Here is a 24,546-nt window from a genome sequence, read left to right as displayed (position 1 = left end):
TTTTTGTATAGCCTATGCCTATGACATGTACAAACAAATTAAAATTAGAAAACTATGTCAATTTTCAACGCTTATTTTGTGTAGACTGTGACATGTACAAATGAATTGAAGTTAAAAAGTATGGCATTTTTAAACGCTCTTTTTGTATAGACTATGACATTCACATTTTCTAACTGAAGTTGGAAAAGTATGACAATAGCCAACGCTTATTTTGTGAAAACTTTTACTTTTAAAAATAAATTGAAATTAGAAATGTATGACAATAATTGTCAATGCTGTTCTTGTAAAGACTGAGAAATGAGACAAATAAATTGAAATTCGAAAAATATGGCTATTTTCAATGCTCTTTTTGTATAGACTGTGACATTCACAAATACATTGGTTAGAAATGTATGGCAATAGCAAACGCTCATTTTGTATAGCCTATGCCATGTACAAACAAATTGAAATTAGAAAAGTATGGCCATTTTCTACGCTTCTTTTGTATAGATTGTGGCATGTACAAATAAATTAAAATTAGAAAAATATACCAATTTTCAATGCTCTTTTTGTATAGACTGTGACATGCACAAATAAACTGAAGTTAGAAAGTATGACAATTGGCAATGCTGTTCTTGTATAGACTGAGACATGTACAAATAAATTGAAGTTAGAAATGTATGACAATAATTGTCAATGCTCAAATGTGACATGACAAATAAATTTAAATTAGAAATATATGGAATTTTCCAATGTTCTTTTTGTATAGACTCAAATTGTGTAGACATTCACAAATACATTGGTTAGAAGCAAGAGCCAACACTCTTTTTGTGAAGACTGTAACATGTACTAATAAATTGAAGTGAGAAATGCATAATGTATGACTACTTTTTGTATTACTACTATACCTGCTCTAGAACATGGGTTTCCCATAGTTGAGTAAAAATGCAATTAATTTATATTTGTAGTAAATTACATATATTATGTACATTTTATTGATTAGATTGCTTATTTGTATTTCAATGGAAATAAAATGTATTATTACTATGACTGACCAGAGGTGAGCAGTACGATGACTTTCATGGCAACATATTCGTAGCGGTCGACCCGCAGCCGGCGCAGGTGTTCGGTGAAGTTGAGCATGCGCTCTATGGCGGGGCCGAGACCCAGCTGCCTGGCCTGCCCCAGTGAGATGCACTTGCCCAGCGACACGCGGATCTCACCCGGCGAACTCATCGACCGGAAGCAGCACGAGAACAGCAGCAGCTCGCACCACGCGTTGATCAGCAACGAGATCTGGTCGTCGATCTACAACAACCAGCCAACATCACAAATTAATACACAGCACATTAAGAATTATATACACTAGTATAATAACTGTAAAATGGAAAGTAATACACATAAAATTTCAGGTAACATTGATAACAAATTTCTTAAATCTAGAAAAATTCAAAAAACTAACAATGATTATTTTTAAGAGTAGATAATTAAGTACGCTACCGTATTTATCAAAAAAGTGTACAAAATGCATAATAAATTAAAAAATGGCATAGTGATTTACATAGCTGTTTAGTGTTTGATTGTCTTAAAACTAAATTCCACTGTCAATAAATGCCAACTATGGTTAGAATGCTACTCCGGTTTCAGCGCTCAGAAACGGTTTGTCCCTTCAACCGCGTTGTAACCGGAGTCTACTGCATTAAAATGAAAACAAATAATAAGAAGTTTTCCATATTTTCCGAAAAAAGTATTTTAATATGGTTCATTGAATGTTCAATTATTATAGAAATTAACTACTGTAGTAGCCATTTACCATGCATTGATACATTCGAATATAGCTTACGGTCTATGTATCTACGGTAGCACTTCCAAGATAAATCTCGATAAAATACTAATTCAACAAAAACGAGCACTAAGAATTATTATGAAAATCAAAAGGAATGACTCTGTTCAACATATTTTTCCTCAGCTAGGCATATTAACAATTTATGGGCAATATATTAATGATGTTATAATGTACTATAGAAAATCTACTGATTTTGAACTGAGAAATAGTAAATCACATTGTCATAACACACGATCAGGAAGAATTGTTCAAAGACATAACTTGGAAATCTTTAAAAAGAGGACAACTTATATGGGTGATAGATACTTTAGCATGCTGCCTAGTAATTTGAAGTCTATAGAAAATATAAGATGTTTCAAAGCTCATCTGAAGGACTATTTGGTGGGAATGTCTTTGTACTCCTTTCAGGAATTTCTTCAGGAGTAATTTTATGCTATTTTGACTGTATTTGTGTGATGATTTGTTCTTTTGATTTTCTCTGTTTTCTGTGACAATATGTGTATGTGACAATATTCAATGTACTTGTACATTTGATGAATAAATATGATTGATTGATATCCTCTAATATATTTAAATTATAGACATAAAATTTTAAAACTAGTCGTGTTCAATTCAAACATTTTACAACGATACTAGTGATTTTCTGTAATTGAATAAAAAATAATCGACCTACTCCACGCTTGGAACTCTTAACTCCAGCTAACAAGGTTTCTCCTATTGTCATATATTTTATTTCTTTCGTTCCAAATAATATTAAACATTACGGTATGTGAATAAATAATCTGGTCTGATATGAAATGGATCAAATTTCTAAACTGCTTAGTCAAAACTGTCAAAAGACTGGCTATCAAAATACAATGAAAGACTGGCTGATAAATTGATCAAATTAGAAAGATTGTGTATGTGGAATATTTTTTTGCAATTAATTCAAATTCAAACAGGAATGTTATCAGAGACGAAAAATAATTATATAGCACACATTACTAAGTGTATATTTAAATTTCAGTATGTAGGTTCATACAAACCTCTTTCTGACTCCATGAAAATATTATCTTCTATTTGAATATTATTGAAAGAAGACTATTTTATTCATTATTGATTCATACAAAATGTACATCATCAAAATGATAGGGAGAGGAAAAAATTAGGTAACCTTGTTCTATTCCTCTCCCAATTTCAGATAAGGTTACACATAGACTGATTTAAATAGACTGATATCTACTTCAAACTTGCATTACAGAGTTTATACTTTACTATTTTTCCCTTAGAAACGATTAAAAAACAATTACTAAATCGGATTTCATATCAGCACAAAGCACAATAGAATACTTTTGAGATGTGTACTGATCATAAACCTGATGTTCAAAAACATTCTATCTACTGGAGTTTCAAGAAATTTTTGAACTCTGAATTCTCCAATGCTTATAGCATTTGTCTACTACAGTGAAGATAGATTCTCTATTCTAAAACATATAAATTACATAATTATTACTTGCCAAGTATTGCAGTATTACCACTTACCGATATGTTTTTGAAGAGTGGTAAGGATTTACACCACTTGACTATTTTATAAAGTCGATGGTCAGCAATATTACAAAGATTTGACAGGAAGTCTGGCCCTGAACCTGGGTTAGACGATCTACTAGGCCTATTTTCTTGTTCGTTGTATTGCCATAAGTGTTCTACCTCCATCATTTCCTGAAAAAGGACATTAAATTTGAATATTTTGAAAGTCTATTACAAGAGAATAAGTGTATTATGAATACCGCGATACTATCATTATAATCAAGTATCATAATCAGAAATTATTTTTTGCAATTCCTTGAGTCGGGCTTTGCTTTGGTATCAGAATAAAAATGTATCTATTTGAACAAAAACCTCTCTGGATGCAACTTATTGTCAATCAGAGGAATTATTATTATTATAAGGAGTTTGAAAGAGAAATTATCATTATTAGAAGTTTGAAATTGCACAATTTCTCATGAAAAGGAAAAATCATGTAAAAAGTTAAATGTTTTGGAGAATTTTTAGATAAACAATTATTTTAAAATGTTCTACTTATATGTTGAAGGAAAATAAAATAGATTCATTTACTAGTTAACAGGGAAAAGAAATATAACTTTCTTAGTTCACTACGCGCTTTTAAAGCAATTTGCAAAAAATTAGAAATGAACCAAACTATCAAGAAATCAATGAAATGAATAGAATTACTATTTTATTTGATGACGTGACGAAGTTTGGACAGTATTGTCCACTCTACCACTTAGAGAACACCTATGTGCATTTGTGTTTCGGTGTATGAATTGTTCTTTTGAAACTGACCTAGACTATATTTCGATTTTGAAGAGGAAAAGTGTTGGGCATGAGCCAGCAAAGAATTGACTTTCACAATTAAATTTCAATCTCAATGTCGATAGAATATGTGATTGTACAATAATTATTGAATTAATTTATTAGTACATAATTCAATCACTATAAGCTGATACATCTTGAGAATAGAAGCTGTTTCAATTTTCTTTGAAGTAGAGGATTTAAAACAACTGTATTGAATAAAAACTATTTAATATTGTCAAATAGTTTTGAGCTGAGACTGTTATTCCATCCCAATCATATTTATGTGATCTGTAATAGTATTCACAAATAGAATAATATACAACAAAACCACCAATTTATTTAAACAATTTTTTGCTGAGGGTGATGCCCACATGAGGTCTAGGTTTGTGCGTGGGTAATGAGGCAGATGATAATGAGAGATGAATGAACCTACAGTTTTAGGTGGGTTCCGAATCACCGGGAAGCGATTACAACTCATGAATCGGTCAAGCGGTCACCCTTCCAACAGCAGTAGCAGGCGCATGATTCTTAACTTATCTAAGCGATAGCTTATCAGCGCGACCACTGAGTCAATCCGCTTCCCACTCAAGAGCTACTAATTAATAATTTGAGCTACTAGTTTCGGTTGTTACACCATTTCACAGAAAGTCCTGTAATAACGACGAAATTACCTGAAGTAGAGGTGGTACAAGCCTTGCGTTGGGCTCCTGCTTGTGAGGGGTGGCCGAGGCGGGAGGCGGGGTGGCAGGGGTGCCCGGGGGCCCAGCAGCCCCCCCAACCAGACTGGCCGGCAGTGTGTACGAGCACTGGTAGGTACTCCTTCCACCTCGCGTCCTGTCCTCGCGTATCGCCTCCAGCTTCATGCCCATGTTCAAGCACTTCTCGAAGCGGCAGGCCGGACACTTTTTGCGCGTCGCAATCGTCACCGGACACGACGAGCCGCGCAGGCACACATAGTTCTTGCGGTTCTGCACAGTTCGCTTGAAAAAGCCCTTGCAACTTTCGCACGAGAATATGCCGTAGTGGAATCCCGATATCTTGTCACCGCAGATCGGACACGGACTGAAAAACAAATAACATTTCAATATTTACTATGTTTGTGTTTTTTTATGATTTAACCATTTCATTGCAGATAAAAGATCATGACGAGTTGATCATACATTTTGACTTTAGTATTATCTCTGCCTAATAAAGAGTTTTTAATTTCATTTTTATAGATGACCCTGGGAGTGAGTGAGTGAGTGAGTAATTAAGAGAGTAAGTAAGTGAGTAAGTAAGTGAGTAAGTAAGTGAGTAAGTAAGTGAGTAAGTAAGTGAGTAAGTAAGTGAGTAAGTAAGTAAGTGAGTGAGTAAAAAGTAATATATTATACCCTGGTAAGTTGGTGGGTGGCTATGATTTGTGACGAATAACAAAACAAACAACAACAATTCAATAGTTACTATGTGTGTTTTTGATGATTCAACTATATCATTGCAGGTAATAGAGACTATTGCAGATAATAGATAGTCGACTTGTATATAGATTTCAACATGAAATTGAAGTACTGATAAAAGCAGGTTATGCAACGTTGTCTTGTGAGAGCCTTTAGAGTGCAAGTAGATGGAAATTAGGAAAATAATATTTTATTAGGTTCTACCACAGAAAAGAAAAACAACACGTTTATTTACTCCGTGGTTCTACTGATATGACATCTTAATTTTAGCACTTGTAGCTTGCTACAATATGTTTTGTAACCACAAGCCAAAAATCTTATCTTTTCTATAATAAATCAATCTTCTACTTCTAAAACCACTTGTATAATCCCAGAAATAAACTACAAAATTAATTATCAATATTATTCATTATTATTAATTGAACACATTAAACTACTGCAGTGAGTATGGTAAATAGGAGTTATTGAAGTTGAAATAAGAGTATGTAGTAGGAAGGTAGCAGGAGTATTGAATTTATTGACCCGATTGCACAAAAGCCTGTTAAATTCTAATCATGACTAAATGCCACATGAACCAATCAGAGAAGGCTTTCCATCAGAGAAGTCTTCTCTGATTGGTTTTAGTGGCATTTAATGGAGATTAAAACTTGACAGTCTTTTGTGCAACCGGGGCAAAAACTTTCTAGATCCGAATATAATCTAGTTTTTGAATATACAAAAGTTGTAGTTACCTATTAATCAATTGCTGGCGAGAAATCCCCGTTGTTGCCAGACCCGGGGAATGCTGTACAAGTTCACTGATTTTATCCTCTAAGCTGCCCTCTTCTATAAAAAAACAAGTGATTCCTGAATCACAATTGCGCAAAAAATAATGAATCATTTTAATAAGTAGCTAGTATAGTTTACCATACCTATAGTGAGGCCCACGTTATAATGGTAGTGGAGAAAGATAGAAGAACAACGTTGCCGATCCTCTATCTTGTCAATGCCTTCTATAGACGGTAGCTGATACAGGTTATGACTGTTCATTCTCGTTTATTTATTTATTAGGTTGGCAATACAAACAATACAATGATCGGAAAAGAAAAAACAGGCTATTGCCCAAAACTTTTTCAATTTCCTAATTTAGTTTCAAATTGTCCAAATATTATACATAGGTTATGTCCATTTCAATTTTCTACACCAAATCACAATCTGAGAATACAGATTAGAATAGAACAAACAATTTTAAATTTGTATAGATTGATAGTAAAACTTTTGTAAAAACATGAAACAAACTTTAAATTCACAAAATAAAGAATAAAACCACTTTAAAATAATCAATTATATTATATAAGGCAAGAAAATTATATTTTTCAATAATTAATTTTCATAATCAAGATGAAATATTTGGTTAATTGATTATTAATTCTACATTGTTAAAAGACGATCTGGCAACAGAGCAAAGCGAGAAAAAGAAAGCGCTATCCGCTCTGTTGAATGATAGACAATGATAACAATACCATTGGTAATCAAACACTGCCATTATAACGTGGACCTCACTATAGTTGTTCGAACTAACTGAAAGTTGTTCTTTGCCGGTAGTAAGATTTCGTAACTGAGAATATTTATTTTATCAATGTGTCAAATATATTACAGCAACAAAGCTTTTCAAGATTACATGAAGAAACATTCCTCAGCAATATTATGGCAAATAAATTAATATAAATTTGAAACGACCTCAGGTCAAAAATTTTATTAGTCGCATATTCAGATATTTATTTATTATTACACTAATTAACGGTATACAATTTCAAAAGAATATTCATCCAAGATGAAAGAGAGCGGAGAGAAACTATTACAGAACTATATAATAGTTACTCAATAACTATTATTTCTAGATTTAAATATTTATTCTCGATAAGAAATATTATCATATTATATTTTATGAAGATAACCTTCAAAAAACTGTAGTTGTTACTGTGGGTTTTATATTACAGTAGCATCACCACTAATATTATAATACGCCAATGGACGAAATGTACTCTGCAGCAGAATTTCAATTGTGATATGTCCAGATTAATAATGGCGATTTGAAATATTATTTTCATAAGCAGTTAGGTATTGATGTAGGTGGTAAAGTAACTGACCGTTTTGATCAATTGAAGGTAAATCATGTTGGCCGCCATCATCATTGGCTGACGTTTGATGTCCCGGCCTGTTCACACCATAAACCATTCCTCCTAGAAAAGCCAAACAACAATAACGTTACGTTCCAAAAAGCATTATTTCGTAAAACACTTTGAAAATTAAAAATTGAAAAAAAAACAGATCCATATGAAAAATTTGCATTTCCTAACAAGAGGAACCTCTTTGCCTGATTGTATTATATATGTTCCAATAAGTTGAAGCCTGATTCTGTTGATGTAGTTTTAATTTTTCACAATTGTTTTCAAGTAAATGTACAATTTCCCAACTGCCACCATACAGAACACAAGCAAAGATAAAAGATCAAATAGTCAATTTGAGAAAACGTCATTTTAATAGAAATGTGAAATGATTGGTTGAATTATATTCTTGTGAGAAATCACTGTATTTGTTTAAATATTTGTAATATTGTAAGTTTGTTGATAGTATTGCAATATCAATTGAATTCTACTCTATTCTTACTAGCAGAAAATCACAAATCAAATTTTTGATAAATTAATGTAGGGTAACCTAAAAATGCAGGTGAATCTCAAGTCAGATTCAATAAATAGAATATTTACTCAGTAAAATAGTATGCTTCACATTTGATTTCACATGAAATATCCAATGTGGTGGAAGTAGTTGAGGCATACCTTGAACGGGAAAATCCTGAATTCCACGTGAGTTCAATACTGGTGAGGGAAATCCAGGCCTGTGAATATGGCGACCCTGGACTGGTGAGTGAGTGGGGGAGAACTGAGTTGGAGACACAGATACAGATGAATAGCTGCAAATCAAAATACACATTATTAAGCAAAATAGCACAGTGTGGTAATAATGTAATAATGTGCAATGTGAAACTATGTAACATACTTGAAATATTTTTTTAATTAAAAAAATAAAACTATAATTAATTAATAACTTTACAAGGTGAATAATATCAATGTAGAGGACAGCCTTCACCATTGTCATCGAATTTCAAATCACCCGCCTCTGAAAATCATTTATATAGCCAACTGCACTTGAAAAGTATGTAATTTAGAATTGAGGATTGGTAACGAAAGTTCCTTCTCTACTTTTCCCCTTTCTACTACCTTTCAATTCATAACTCAGTCTGTTCTATTCGAGTCGACGCCCGGATGAGTTAGTTTTGCAGCAATGTCTTCGTTTTGCAGATACTTGAATGCGTCTGTCTTTTCTTTTGGTGAGTTTAATGTCACCTGGTCTTCCTAATTTACTTAATTAATACGTTCCTATGTATTATTTGAGTACCTGTACCATCTATATAATAAGAGAGAGTAGGGTTGTGTGTGTTCGTATCAAAACATGTCAACTTGTGGATTGCATACCGGAAAAACGGAAATGATTTAGATCTCCAAATCTTGCACATAGATTCTAAAAATATCAATCTCGTGCACCTACCTGGAAGCCCAAATTTCAATTTTCCTTCTAGATTTTTCAGAATTAATGTTCAAATCTAGGCTATCGTACATGAAGTTCCATAGGCTACATTGTTGCAGCTCAGAAGTGTGTGTTTTTTAGGAGGTTATAATGCTGTACTGTTACAAGACTAATATTTTCGAACGGCCGTCTAGCGTAAGGGTACGTCCACAATGCACGCTGGTTTTCTGAGTCAGACAGTCGGCGCCGATAGAGGCAGACTCGGCCCGCTTACTTTCCCATGTTAGTCAAACGGAAGCGTCCATAGTGCACCAGCGCGCCGATTTCCTGCGAGCAGGCTGTCTGAGTCAGATTTTTACCGGAATGAATTTTCATTCTGGTTTCAGATAACCTGCGAGTCGGACCGTTCGTGTTGTTATAAGTTGTTAGTGATGGATATAGAAGAACTAATTTCAATAGTGCAGTTAAATCCACCGATTTGGGATAACGAATGAAAGAACATTCTAATAGGAACATAGTTGATGTTTGTTGGAGGAATATCGCCTCACAAATGAAGATTGATGGTAAGTAAATGTGATAGATATTTAAATATTAAAATACCCAATCTAGCACCAATCTACCCCAGTCGCCCAGTATACAAGCAGCAGGCCATCTACAGCGAGCTCTTGTTATGACAGCAGGCCGCCATCTGTCGACAACAACTACCAACTATCAATGATGACATCCCCCCAAGGAACATTTCCGCAGAATCAAGGGGAGTTCTCAGGAGGCACGAAATTCACAGAGTCATCAAACTGTATAATCCTAATTATGAGCAATTCAACTAACACATTAAGCAAGTTCTGTGTATTTTTCTATTATTAGATTATTTAACAATTTAACATGTTCAGTCTGATTTTAAAAGTAATGCAATTAAAATGTTTTTTTTTTCTAATTCTTATTACAAAATATAAATAATGTAACTGAGAAAAATTTGTTTCATTGCATAACTCAACGTGATATGCAGTCTCTCCTCTGGAAGAATAGGGGTTTTGTGGTAATTCGCCCAGTTTTTGGTAAGCTTGTGTTCGATTTTCGACAGAATAAAATAAAATGTGTTCGGGCTCATCCTGAATATTCGAAAAACTGTTCTCATCGGCCAGAAGCTGCGGAAAAAGATGTGAGTATTCCCCGTAAGTAGATCTAACTTATTAATAGGATGCACTTCACTTCTCACAGGTCTTTTAACTTCGTCACCACATTGTCAGTAAGCAGCAGTAAAGCTGCTGTCTCTTCTCTTGTAAGATCCATGATACCTGATCACAAACGGGCAGGTGACGTTTCCAACCTGCCAACCTGCTTGCACTTTGGACACCTCCAAGTCAGATACACCAGAGTCAGATATTCGGCGCCGAAAATCTAAATCTGACTACCTGCTTAACCAGCGTGCATTGTGGACGTACCCTAACGGTAGAACGCTAGCTTAAGGAGCGATGGATCCTCGGTTCGATTCCCGATTCTTCCCAATTTTTTTGTTCTTAATTTTTTTTCCCTCGAAACGTATTATTATCGATTATTTTTTGAAGGAATTTGTTTTCATTACAATTGAACTTGGATTTTATCAAATAATTATTTTTAATTTAAAATTTTGCCACCAGTACAAATGAAATGGACATAGTCTTCATGCTGTAGGCCTATCATTGAATATACTAGGCTATACTATAATAAAGGAAATAACTGGCTTATACACGTAAAGAATAGGGAATATGTTTGACGCATCATTACGTCTGAAATATACTCAACTGATTAATTTGAAACTTTGCATATAGATTCTTAATTAACCGAGGATGGTTATATGCCTATTTTCAGTTCTTCAAGATTCCATTACGTCAAGTTTTCATCTTGTCATGCTTCCAGTTGTTGTATAGAAGCAGCTGAACATTTCTTTTAAAAGGGACATTAGATGATAGGTATGATTGGGGATCCTATTCGAATAAAAATAACTGATTTTCTGTCGCATCAAAACCGCACCGATTTCTCAAACCGTTCAAAAGTTATTCTCATTCAAAGATACTGATAAATCATCTATCCATCTGTGCATCTATCCATCATCTTTACTATAATAATGGAAAGAGCTGGCTCATACACGTACGTGATGTAGGAAAATTATGTTTGACACATCATCACGTCTGAATACTGGACTGATTGATTTGAAATTTTGCATAAAGATTTTTCATTAACCGAGGATGGTTATAGGCCTATTTTCAAATTTCGAATTTTTTATTACGTCAAGTTTTCATTTTGCAAAGTTTTAAAATAGACCCTTGCGAAGCACAGGTTACCTACTAGTACAATCAATATATTGTCATTTAAAAGCAAAAACCTAACCTTCCCTTTTACCTCGTGAGAGTTCACATTAGTTTTACGATGTGAGTTGAATCTTACCTGCACGATCAGCTGGTATGAATAGTCTCATCTTATGGGAATAATATTCTTACTGTACTGGACACACGTTCAATGTTAGTGATATATGGGAATCTGCCTTATGTTGGTATGACTGACCTCTGACTGTAGCAGCTGGAATGCTGCGATCCGCCGTACTGTGAGGCGTCGGAGTTGTTGCGTGACAGCGACGGCGTGAACGGAGACGAGATGCCCGATGACGAGGATGGCACGCCGTGCCGTGACGTCACAGGGCTGGCAGTCGGCGAGTAGCACGAGTAGACAGCCGAGTCGGGACTGGGAGTGGGACCCACGTGACCGCCGCCGCCTTTACTCGTGTTACTGTTGCCGTTACTCGTGTGCCTCTGCTGCATCACAGGACTGTACCCGCTACCTGTACAACACACAAATACACACAATTTACAAATGTAACTTTGACCAACAATAATAATATAAAAAATAGTTTCTAGATTGAATATTTTACTGTGAGAATGTAAAAGATATTGGAAAAATAATTAGTACAATGTAACTCCTACTTTTACAGGTTTGTAACTACAACCTGTACAACACAGAAATACAGAAATTAAAAACAACTTTGCCAAACAAAAAAACATAGGAAATAAACTATATTGGGAATGAAGATAATGCAATACTGTAAAATTGCAAAAATATATCATCTTTGATAGTTAATTCTCTTTACCTCCACTATTGTTCTCTGAGAGAACGTCTAGGATATTGGAAATGATAAGCTATGCATTGTAAAATTTGAATAAGAAAAAATCTTTTATAGATTACATTTTTCATTCCATAAATTCTTTAATCATTAGTTAATCATTAATATTTATTTCACAGTTTTGAGTGCTAAGTAGAAGAAATTTTGTTATCAATTCGGATCTTAATCTTTCTTAATTCAAAATTAATTGTTTCAAGTCTTTCGTAAGAAAATTGGACAAAATTTTATAAAGTGAAAAAAACATAACCTTTTTTCTGGACTATTTTAATGAATCAAAATTCGGGGGAGGAAAAGTTTTGGGCTGTGCCTGTTGATCCTCCCCAAATTATTTTACATGATAATTTATCAATAAATAATAATAATAATAATAATAATAATTATTATTATACATTCAAGTATAGGCTACATTGAATAGTGGAATAGTGTCGAATGTGAGATGGCAAATTTCTGCTTAGAGGTGATTCTAGTAATCTCGATCTTGTATTTTCAAATTAGTTTCTTGTCGGAAACTAAAAACAGGTTCTTAATTGCTGGACAAAATCCAGTCTCCTCTCCACACACAAACACAGACTTTTTCGTATCACAAATTCATATGTATGAGAGATAGTATTAATTAAGTCTGGCTATGTACTACTGTATAATTCGAAATTCATATACTGCTTACATTCGTATAGGATAATTTACTTTGTGATTTGTATTTCTAATAGACTATTATTTACTTTTCTAAGTAATAAAACATTATAGTTTTAAATTTGTTATAGTACAAGGTCTATGAAGGTTTTTATAAACCTTGTTATAGTATAATGTTACTTAACACATTCTTCTGTATACTGAAGTGATTCTCACTATCTTGCAATAAAGGAGACTTAGATCATGAAGAAAGTGATATAAAAAAAGTAAATAATGTGTCACACCAGCGGAACTTACTCAGTACTCTTCCTAATTTTGTCAGTTATCATGATTCATCATTATGTATTTAGCTCATAATTATATTCAGCTTAAGTATGATTGTCATATTGCTGAGCTGTGTAATTTTGTGATCTTATTGCTTGTAATTGTGAATTGGAATAAATGAAATTCGAATTTGAATTAGAGCTTACTGAGTAGTTTGTCGACAAGCAGCGGTAACTCGGTGTGCGAGTTGAGGCCGCTGATCCTCACATGCTCGAGCACTTTGTCGACCATCGCCTCGCTGGTGAAGTTGAGCGGAGGCGGCTTGGTGGAGGCAGCGGAGGCGGCACCCCCCACCCCCACCTGCACTCCCTCCATCGACGTCTCCTCGTCCTGCTTGACTGACGGCATCTCCGAATCGGACAGCTCGCCCTCCCAGGACATGGGTCGCTCCAGGAGGCCGTCACGCGAGTCGTCATCCTCGCTGCAACCGCCCCCACCCCCACCCCCAGCCCGCTGCTTCTTCTTCTTCTGGCGCATGTTGACGCCCGAAAAGTCTATTTTGCTGACCTCAGCGTCCGAGCCGGAGCAATCGTCCAGTGCCACGTTGCCCACAACCACATTGCATTTGCCGCTGATCACGCTGCTTCCGCTCACACCTAAAAACAAACAATACGTCCATTTCAATTGAATAAGAATAAGAATACTTTATTTGCCATTAAACAAAAAATTGCAATAGGCTTCGTCAAGATCGCAAACAATCAACATTGATACAGTAATCCATTAAAATAATAATAATAATAATAATAATATATTATATCAATTTTATTTTACAATATGTTCTACTAAAATATAATCTCTAATTGCTCACTCAAATAGTAGCGTGTCAAAAACAATGTTACAAACTTTAAAACAGGTAGATCAGCAATATTTGGTAATTTTTCAATTGTATCTGGGTTGGATGCCATATTCACTTAAGATTATAGAAAGGCTGATTCTTCAGCCATCTAATTGGATCCATAATTAAAATGAAATTCATTCATAAACAATCTTTCAAGATTGTAAGTAGTCAAAGAATTGTATAAATTAGAATTGGTTTTGGGTTTGAGCCTGTGGCACTTTTCTGAAAGTTTGTAATTTTTAATAATTGAATAAATGAGATAAAACCAAAGGTTTGCAGCACAAAAAATTTACTAAAAATTGTAAATGTCAACAGATTGTATGAATTAGAATTGGAACCGTTATGGGCTTGAGCTTGTGGTACTTTTCTGAAAGTTTGTAATTTTGAATAATTGAATAAATGAGATAAAACCAAAGGTTTGCAGCACAATAACCTCTTGTTTTGTTGTCAACGGCTGTAAGACTATTCTCAGAAAAATTATATCCATTTTAGCATGTGTATGCTAGAAATAATTATTTTAATGATTTTTTGTTTTGTAAATTTCATTGTATCGTGGCAAATGAAGAATTTGGTTCAATTTGAAATTTCATAATATCATAGAGAAAGCATGTGCATGAGTATACATTTTTGTGGACTCAAAATTGTGTGCAAATTATCATCAAGTTATCATTTAAGTTACGTAAGTAACATAACCTTTAGACTGTGTATTCCAAATGAAGGTTTGAAGCAGTTTGGGCAAATGCCTGTTGTTTTTGCCTGAATTGTATTTGCATATGAATAAATAAATAAATACACAAGCATGCTCATATGTGTGTTTTCTCTATGAAATGCCTCATATTCATAATATTGATGAATTATACGTAATTCATCAAAATTATTGGGGCAAAATTATTGATTTGAAATTGGAATATTGTGGAATACACTGAAATCTGGAGTTTTGTAAACAATTCACCCCAGGTCTACCATTGTGTTCAATAATTTTTTGCAGCATATTTCGAGGAATATATCGATAAAAAATCAAATTTAGAATTCTCATTACAAGTTCTTTTTATAGGTTTGATTTGTCGGCAAATTTCACATGAAATTCAATCATTCAAAGTCGGAACAATTTTTGTTTGTTTGGCGGCTTCTAGATAGTAATGCTATGAAGTATTCAACTTTGCGAGAGCGAAGAAGAATAGATACTGACTAAAGAATAGATTCTTTAATCAATTCTATTCTTTAACCTATTAAAGAATATATTCTGATTATAGATTCCGATTCTGATTAAGAATAGATTCTGCAAAGGAGAGTCTAATTTGATCATGTAAATTACTTAATGGAATTCAGTTTCCTGGAAAATCAGTCTATCCCCACCGATTCCGGCGAAAAAATGGAAAAATTCACACAGCTAGATCAATCAATGACTAAAATGAAACATAACGTTCTATGACAGCTTATGTTCACATGGCTGCATCGATTGAGATCTCAGTACTAAGAGATATTTCTTTATAGAAATACTATTCAGGCTTTCTTTATAGAAATTCTTCTGTATATGCTAATTTTTTCAATTCGAAATATGAAAAATTCTGTGGTACATTTATTCAAATTTGGATCTATGAAATTATTCAGTTTAAAATAGATAATACATGTAAGAAGACTCACCGTTCAAATGCTGCTGGAAGCTTGTTGCATTATTCTCTGAAATCAGAAAAAGAAAAAAATTAGATTGGCAGTGTAATACAATGAATAATACCATAGAGAAACAATAGCATAAGTGTACACTATTGTTTCTCTTTGATAATACAGAGATGCATAGACCAATCTGATTCAAAGTTTGCAGAACATAGCCTAAATTGATGGAGTAGAACTTCTCTATAAAATTTAGGAGATAATGATATATTATTGCCAACCCAACTTCATTTTTGCGTACATTAAATTACATGACATGTTAAAACTAACTAGTTCTGGTGAAGATGATTTTCGATCCAGTGATCCATGGTTTTGTGATCCAAAGTAATCAATAGAGTTCTAACGCACACAGACGACCGTCTACATATATGTTTGACTTTTTCTCTCCGTCTTTTGATGTGTGAGTTCGCCTATCCTATTATATTAAACGAGCAATTTCTGCATTTATATATCTGGTTATTTATGTTTAACGGATCTCGAAAACGGCTCTAACGATTTTCACGAAATTTGGAAATTAGTAGGTTTATGATATGAAGATTCGATTGCACTAGGTCTCATCCTTGGGGAAACTCGCTGAACGACATTAAAAGAATAATTCATCCTTGGCTGAAACAGCTGTGGATAGTAAAAAAGTGAGTGAGCGAGTGAGTATGTGAAAAATCAAAATATCGCATCCCCGAAATTCATAAGATGACGTATAGCCAGCTGTGAAATATAAACACGATCATTTTAGAGAATATTGTGTTCTGTTTATCAATAAATAAAAATAACGAGCGAAGCTCGGTGCCCCGATATTAGGCTTGATAAGAGATACAAGTATACAATCAATCATTTTACGTTGCAGAAACTACAGTAGATGAATAACAACTAAAATTTAGTGTCTTTAAAAAAATCAAAATGTAGTACTACTGGAATGTATTCATTATTCTTTCAACTATCAAGTAATCCTAAAAATAAATCAGTAATAACAAATATTATTTTTTAAAACGATTGTCGGGTATTTAGGGTAAGTGGGAACATCAACCCCTTCAAGTGCAACACCCTTGCAGTGACGCATTCGGCACAACAGGTCGTAATAATAGATGTGAAGTGAATGAAAGGAAGAGGGTGGCTGTGCGAAGTAGGTCAGGGGTGAACAGCGTGCCAGGGGGTTGAATGGGGGTGAAGGGAGGGTTGGTTTGTAGGGCGACGCGCGCCTCTCTTGCATTTGACCTCTGCCAACCTTGCAGCGGTCAGGGTTGACCCCCGCGAGGTCAAGAGCGGTCGGCCCGCGCTCAATAAGCACGCTGCACACCCTCCATTCATGCACTCCTACCCTACTCCTTCCTTCAACCCCTTGCGACCTCAACTAATCGCATACAAGTACAATGAATCAGATCTAATTAGTTTGTTCATATATCTCTTTTCTGTATAGGGCTACTTGTAATATAAATATAAAGAAAATAAAAATCTCAGTACCCTTTTTTTGAAATATTTTATCACAACATGTTTCGGACATTTATGCCATTTTCAAGTGATCACTTGAAACATGTCCGAAACATGTTGTGATAAAATATTTCAAAAAAAGGGTACTGAGATTTTTATTTTCTTTATATTTGTTCATATATTATGCTATGCTACATTCAAATTACAATTATTCTACATTGATATTTTTGTTGTAATCATAATTTTTATTGTAGTGTGCCTAGGATCTTGAATTTGCTCTTAGATTCATGGCATTACTGAAGAATGATCAAGTATAGGTTCTCTGAAAAATAATTCATCAGTTTTGTGAATTATAATCATTGCACTTGGCACATTTCTTGTTCCTGTAAGGAAGAAATTGCTTTGTAAACCATTTCAAGATTATTGCAATCAAATCACAATGAATAATTAGTAATAATTATATTATTATTAGATTAGATTTATAATATTACAGTTCCTACTGTACTCCCTTGTAGATCTGATGGTTAACACACAATATATGTAATATGTATCATCAATGTGATTTCGATTTTTTAATACATTCAAGTCACAATGATGCATTCATAATTGATTCTGAAAAGTACATTTAACATCCTATAAAAAATATATTTGAGAGTAGAGGAGTAACCAGATAAGCCACCCTCATCAGATCTTGAAGAAATAAAGTCTCAAGACGAATCAGCTCATTTTTATGAAATCTTGTGACTATTTTTCTTCAATATCTGATGAGGGTGGCTGCTTATCTGGTTACTTATGTACTCCTAAGTATTGTTTTATATTTATAGGATGTTGAATGTACTTTTTAGAATCAATTATGAATGCATCATTGTTATCTGAATGTATCAAAATTCGAAATCACATAGATGGTACATATTATTTAATATTGTACATTCAGCATCGGTTCTACATCATGGAAATACAGTACGGTAGCAACTGTACTGAAATTTAATCTTAATAATAATAGCTATTAGCATAGAAGCATAAATTCAACATTAGGTCTTCTTGCAAGTACAGAGTAACCAGATTTGGGCTTCAGTTCATTAATATATTTTCAAACAGGATGGACCTTGACCCACCCTTGATTTGACCGAGTATCAGACAGAATAGAGAGGTACTTAGCAAAGAACAATGTGATATTTTGATGACAAGAGATAACTAAAATTGTCAAAATATATTGAATATATTCTAAAATTGAGAATCCTGTCACATTGAAAACTCTCTTGTTAGAGAAAATGTCTAATACTGTATGCTGAAAAGTTGAAAATTTCAAGCTGTACTTAGTTGATTTAAAGCATATTACCCAATTCTATGATTTTATTGCAATAATTTTGAAATGGTTTTCAAAGCAATTGTTCCCCTACAGGAACAAGCGATGAACAAAGTGCAGTGATTATAATTCAAAGAACTGATTAATTATTTATAGTTTCAAAGATATGCCATGAATCTGAAAGCTAGCAAATTCAAGATCCAAGGCACACCAAAATCAGAATTATGATTTGTACCAATATATGAACAATAAGCAGACGTTGGAACGGTGATTGAATATAGTTACTATATTTGATAATTCTTCAGATATGCCATGGATCTAAGAGCTAGCAAATTCAAGATCCTAGGCACACAAAAATCAAGATTATGATTTGTACGAATATATACGTATGAACAACCTGTAGATGTTGAAACTTTGATTGAATATAGTTACTATATTTGATCATTCTTCAGAAATGCCATGAATCTGAAAGCTAGCACATTCAAAAGCCAAGGCACACTAGAATCAAAATTACCGTATGTTTTGTACCAAAATATGAACAACAAGATGTTGGAACGGTGATTGAATAATGAATACAGTTACTAATGTTGCCGTTATCAGCATTTGCTAAAGGTCACGGCTAGACAAGGATTGTGTCAGATGGCTGATGTCAGGTAGCCGCATCTCTTCAACAACCATGCAACTAAGTGCAATGTCATTTAGTTGTACGCTGACAAGCCAGCCATCAACGCATCTCGTAAATGTGCAATCAAGCGAGCATGTAAACCACGTCAACGCATGTCGACTATTGATTTGTGCGTGGGCGCTTCAACAGTGGACAAATGTGCAACTTGCTTGTTTGTCATGTACATGTCAACTTGATGAGTCCATGTTTCGGCCGGCTCCAGTTTTGGAATCTGTATTTCCCCTTAACACTCACTTGTTACGATTTGTTGTTCACTTGTACATCACTTAATACAGCAAAATTGCTCACTCGTTTGCTTGTTCTATCAATTCTAATCGTAACTACGAATCAATTACTTATTGAAATTAACTCTTTAATCGTTCATACTCTTGTTAATAGGAATAAGGTGGGTTGATTTAAACAGGAAATTAATAAGTTCCACGACAATGGGGTCAGAAATATTTTTGGAGGCAGCAGTAGTTTCATAGCATCTATATGCATTCCAATGAATAACCTTCAAATAAACAGAAAACTTTCCACCGTACTCCTTGTAATTCAATGAATTGCCTTATAACAGCTCTTTAATTGCCTTGAAAGTCTTCTTAAGAGGTCTTTTTCCCTATCTATATGGCCCATATTACATTAGGACACCAGGCTGGGACACCCAAGCGAGTCGCGGGTCATTAGTTCTTATTGCATTTATTACAGTAGAAACACCAGATTTTGGTGTCCGGCAGGTGTCTTACTCAGGACACCAGTCCGGACACTACTAGGACAACCATTGGGGTCCCACTGATATTCCGGCGGTGTCAGGACTTATACTGGGGACACCATCCTTTGGTGTCCGGCTGGTGACTCACTCAGAACACCTGCTCGAACACAGCTAGGAAAACCAATGGTGTCCCACTGTAATTACGGCTGGTGCCGGACTTATTATACTCGAAACACCAAGCTTTGGTATCCGGCTAGTGTCTTACTCAGGACATCAGCCCGGACACCGCTAGGACAACCATTGGTGTCCTACTGATATCCCGGCTGGTGCCAGGACTTATACTGAGAACACCATCCTTTGGTGTTCAAGCTGGTATATTACTCTCTGGATACCAGCCCGGACACCGATAGGACAACCATATTCCGGCTGGTGTCAGGACTTATTATACTGGAGACACCAAGCGTTGGTGTCTTATTCAAGACACCTGCCTTTACACCGCTAAAACAATCATTCCATTGTTATCTCACTGGTGTCCCAGTTTACGTTACACCATGGAGGAAAGAATACACCATAGAGATGAAGGATATTCGTTTGTCTCTGGTTACTCACAGATAGAACTAGAGACCTAAAATACAGAGTGGACCATAAATCAGTTGACGCTAGCAATTTTTAAGGTCAGCTGTTGTTAGAAACCAAACCACAGCTGTTTACTACAGTTCATTTTGAGGTTATGTTTATGATAGTTGATTGTGATATTGTGTTCACTGTTATTCAATAAACAATGAATATAAACTTAGCAACAGAAAAGCGTGTCAACTGACTTCAGAGCCACCCTTTACAATAGGAGGCTTAAGACAATAAAAATATATTGTGCAAATACTGACTGTTGTCGTGCTCTATGGGCACATTGATGGAGGTGACAGTGACCGGGCCGGAGGCGATGACCGTCGTTCCGGTGCAATCGCTGCTAGCTGCCCCCACTCCACCCGCCACCGCCCCCGTCCACTTGACCGACACTTGTCCTCCACTGGCCGCCGCCTCCATTGCAGCGCATATCCCCCCCAGCTACCTGCTGCTGCCGCCTCCGCTGCTCTCACTCCACTCTGCGCAGCTCAACTGCGCTGCCACCCCTCTTCCCACCTCCACCACCATCACGGTCTCACCACCCTGAAAACAATAATTTATTCATTTTAATTTACACGAATTTCAAGTCTATTCTACAATAATTACCTAAATGTCGTTCATGTATATATTATAATTGATTCATTTTAATTTAAACACATTTCAAGTCTATTCTAAAATAATTACCTCAATATCGTTCATAGTGATGTATATAGCAATTGAAAATAAAAGTACCCTTTAATTTTACCCTAATGTTAACTTTCTTGTTTAGGACTACTGATATTTAAATAACAAATGAAAATCAAAGTATTATTTAACAATAAACTATTTTAATTTATTAAAATTTGGGAATGGAATAGATTTGGGCCAAGCCTGTTGTTCCTTCCTAATCATATTTATATGATTTGTGATTCTGTCCACGAATAAATAAATAAATAATAATTTTCATTTTTCACAACATGTGTCAGCTTTAACCTTCCGGTAGTCGCACCCTACTCAATCACACGACAGTCGCGTGTTGTAATTTTTACAACATCCATTTTTCCAAGTGATATGTACTCTGTTTAATGTCAAGACATAATATTGATTAGTTCTATAATTACTATTCCCATCTTATTGGATTATTTTACGACTATAAACATTTGGATGATCACCATTTCGTAGCATAAGGTACACCAAGCAAAGCCATCAATTCTGTGTTATTGGTTCGTTTACTGTCTTTTCATATCATACTTATGCACTGTCGCGACTAAATGGCACCTAAAGAATGAACCATTGCTTGGTTGATACTGCAACTCAGTGGAGTGATGGGGAGAAAGGTTCATATCATACTTATGCACTGTCGCGACTAAATGGCACCTAAAGAATGAACCATTGCTTGGTTGATACTGCAACTCAGTGGAGTGATGGGGAGAAAGGTTTGGAATGCATAGGTGACTCATTCACTGACACCACCCCATCCAATAGTTTTGTGCAGCAAAAAACTGACACTGTTGTACTTTTTACAACAGCGCGACTGCGAGAAGGTTAAAGTCATTTTCATTCATAAATAGAAATTTATTACTGTACAGAAAAGGAAATCAAAATACAGAGAAATAAAATATTCAGAATTCTAGAATACTAAGAAGAATACGAAATAAAACATAATTTTTAAATATAAAAAATACTAAATACAGAGGAACACACTACTCAGAATACTAAAAAGAATACTCATAATATGGAGGAATACTTAATGGCCTATGCCTACTCATACACAGATTATTGAGACACATGATTAGATTTGCGACTACCTTTATATTTAACGTACAGTATTATCTTGAGAATATTCAATTCAGTAATCTCAAAGATGAGCTACGCTGGATAGCAAAGAGCATGATGAATATGCGGGATAAACACAATGATTCATAAATCAGAATACATTAGGAGTAATATAGGTAATCCCTTCTGGAGCAATCTAGTATATCAGAGGGTTTACGAGGATAAGACCGAATCATATCATGAAAATGTGACTCAGTATAACGTTTAATATATAATATTCTATCAAGACATCGTTAACATAACGTGTTTCCTTCAATGGTTATTGTTTTCCACCACACTCTTCTTTTCTAATACTCTAGGACTAGACCAAATTGTTGAGATCCGGTGGTACTGCAATATGTAGTATTCGTTGAAAAAAATATTGTGACTAAATAATCATGATTCAGATTGAAATCTTTATAATAATAAGTTTGCCTGTATAATCATATTTATTTATACGTTCGATTAATGGCAAATTAACTGGATATTGGGAAATTTTGGGGAGAAAGCGTATTTTTTGTAGTTGATGTTTCATTTTTGCATTGAACAATACATGAATTAGATATTGTTGTGGCCGATATTCATGTTCCTGGTTTCAGATTAAATCCGGCATAACAAAGAGATGAAAACCAAGGGCTCAGGAGCTCCAACATCAGAGCTCTGACCGTTCACGCTACAACAAAGATGTAAAAGAGATGGAAAATAGAGAGGAGAACCAAAAGACTTGAGCAGACGAGGATTGAAAGAGCTCCGAGCCTCCGAGCATTGTTATTGTAAATTGGCGGTCAGTCGTAAGTGCAATTTTCCATACGCGCACAGTTTTATTGCCAGTCGTAAATGAAAGCGATTTGCCAGCCAGAAGAACTCACTCAGACAGGAGATGGGATGGGAGTGACCAGGGGGGCAATAGTTCCCCCCCCCCGGCATGGTTATTCGCCGTGATGCGAACCCACAACAATCAGCACGTCTCGACTAGATTCGAAATGCCCTCACCCCTCATCAAACTTCTTATTTCCTTCTTTATCTGCTACACACATACATCATATTTCCTTCTTTATCTGCTACACACATACTTCATGTTTCTTTCTTTATCTGCAACTCACAGACTACAATACACGTTCCCACATGAGAAGGAGAAACGACCAGAGAAGAAAGATTGTGAGTCATCACATGTTGGATAGACTGTAGTTTGAGTTTTAAGGCATTAACTCGAATTGAAAGAGCCGTAAATCTAGTTCCCTTTGTAATATTTCTTATGTGAATCATTTCCTGTGAAAATTTTCATAAAGTCATGAGTCAGACCAACTTGATGAAGGCACCAGAAAAATTTAGAGGGATTTGGTGACATGTACAGAATTACGTGATTCTTTCTCTCCCAAAAATTGAAATCGGCAGACAATCCATTTACCCCTAAGATCAAGAAAATTTTATGAGTGTTCTCGTGAATGGATAAATTCTATCTATCAATAGTAGATTGAACTATCAATTTCAATATTTTAAACATCAAAAAATTCAATTTCCCAATATTCTCTCCAAGTTACGTTTTTGCAGAGACTGGAAAAACTAAACATGTCAAATCAGATTGATTTTATTTTCGAAGATATTTTAAACACCGTAAAGCTGGGTTTACACCAAAGTTATTAATAAAAAATGTTAATAACTCAATCCTTATAGATTGTATTAGAATAAACGGAAATTGACAAACACATATTATGTTCATCATGTGTATGATATGTTCAATCTAATAGAATCTATAAGGATTAAGTTATTAACATGTTGTTATTACCTTTGGTGTAAACGCAGCTTAATGATCTTGTTAGTTGATAAGTTTGTTTTTTATATTGATGAAGCAATGAAGTAGATCCAATCACATGAAAGAGAAAAGATGATCGATTATTTAGATTGAAATGCGATGAAATCAGAAATTATGTTTTGGTTCCGTTCTTTATGTTGACGTGTTGACGACCACCTAAAACACTGTTAAACCTATTGGAACTTATTAATTCTATTGTATAATTCGAATCCGGGATGAAATGAGTGAAGACAGGAAAAATCCACTTCAATATTAGCACGTTTTCTTCTGGTTGCATGTCAGAAGGAAAGCAAGGTCATACGAAGGCCGACTGACTCATCTCTAAACATCTAATAAAAACAAATTAATACGACCTACTGAGCACCTAAATTCATCACACTGAGCACAATAACAAAAACTGATGAAATAAAAATAAATCTTCTACAGAATTGC

The 24,546-nt window shown here is 34.7% G+C and overlaps 1 protein-coding gene across 2 annotated transcripts in view; it reads right to left on the bottom strand.

Moving 5' to 3' along the window:
* Positions 1 to 24,546, bottom strand: part of LOC111046457 (nuclear hormone receptor FTZ-F1 beta) — a 90,147-nt gene that overhangs the window by 7,161 nt on the left and 58,440 nt on the right. For both annotated transcript variants that reach the window (XM_039433057.1, XM_039433056.1), the window contains exons 3-12: positions 20,768 to 21,050; positions 15,750 to 15,785; positions 13,414 to 13,863; positions 11,701 to 11,974; positions 8,412 to 8,545; positions 7,722 to 7,814; positions 6,324 to 6,417; positions 4,831 to 5,221; positions 3,347 to 3,523; positions 1,035 to 1,287 (exon numbers count right to left, since the gene is read on the bottom strand). In XM_039433057.1, coding sequence (XP_039288991.1) covers positions 1,035 to 1,287; positions 3,347 to 3,523; positions 4,831 to 5,221; positions 6,324 to 6,417; positions 7,722 to 7,814; positions 8,412 to 8,545; positions 11,701 to 11,974; positions 13,414 to 13,863; positions 15,750 to 15,785; positions 20,768 to 20,927 — 2,062 coding nt within the window. In that variant the 5' untranslated portion in view covers positions 20,928 to 21,050. The remainder of the gene's footprint in view (positions 1 to 1,034; positions 1,288 to 3,346; positions 3,524 to 4,830; positions 5,222 to 6,323; positions 6,418 to 7,721; positions 7,815 to 8,411; positions 8,546 to 11,700; positions 11,975 to 13,413; positions 13,864 to 15,749; positions 15,786 to 20,767; positions 21,051 to 24,546) is intronic.

Source organism: Nilaparvata lugens, chromosome 7, assembly GCF_014356525.2.
Source record: "Nilaparvata lugens isolate BPH chromosome 7, ASM1435652v1, whole genome shotgun sequence".
NCBI classification, from domain to species: Eukaryota; Metazoa; Arthropoda; class Insecta; order Hemiptera; family Delphacidae; genus Nilaparvata; species Nilaparvata lugens.
Note: the sequence above shows the minus strand (reverse complement) of the source record. Positions and strands in the feature narration are given on the sequence as shown.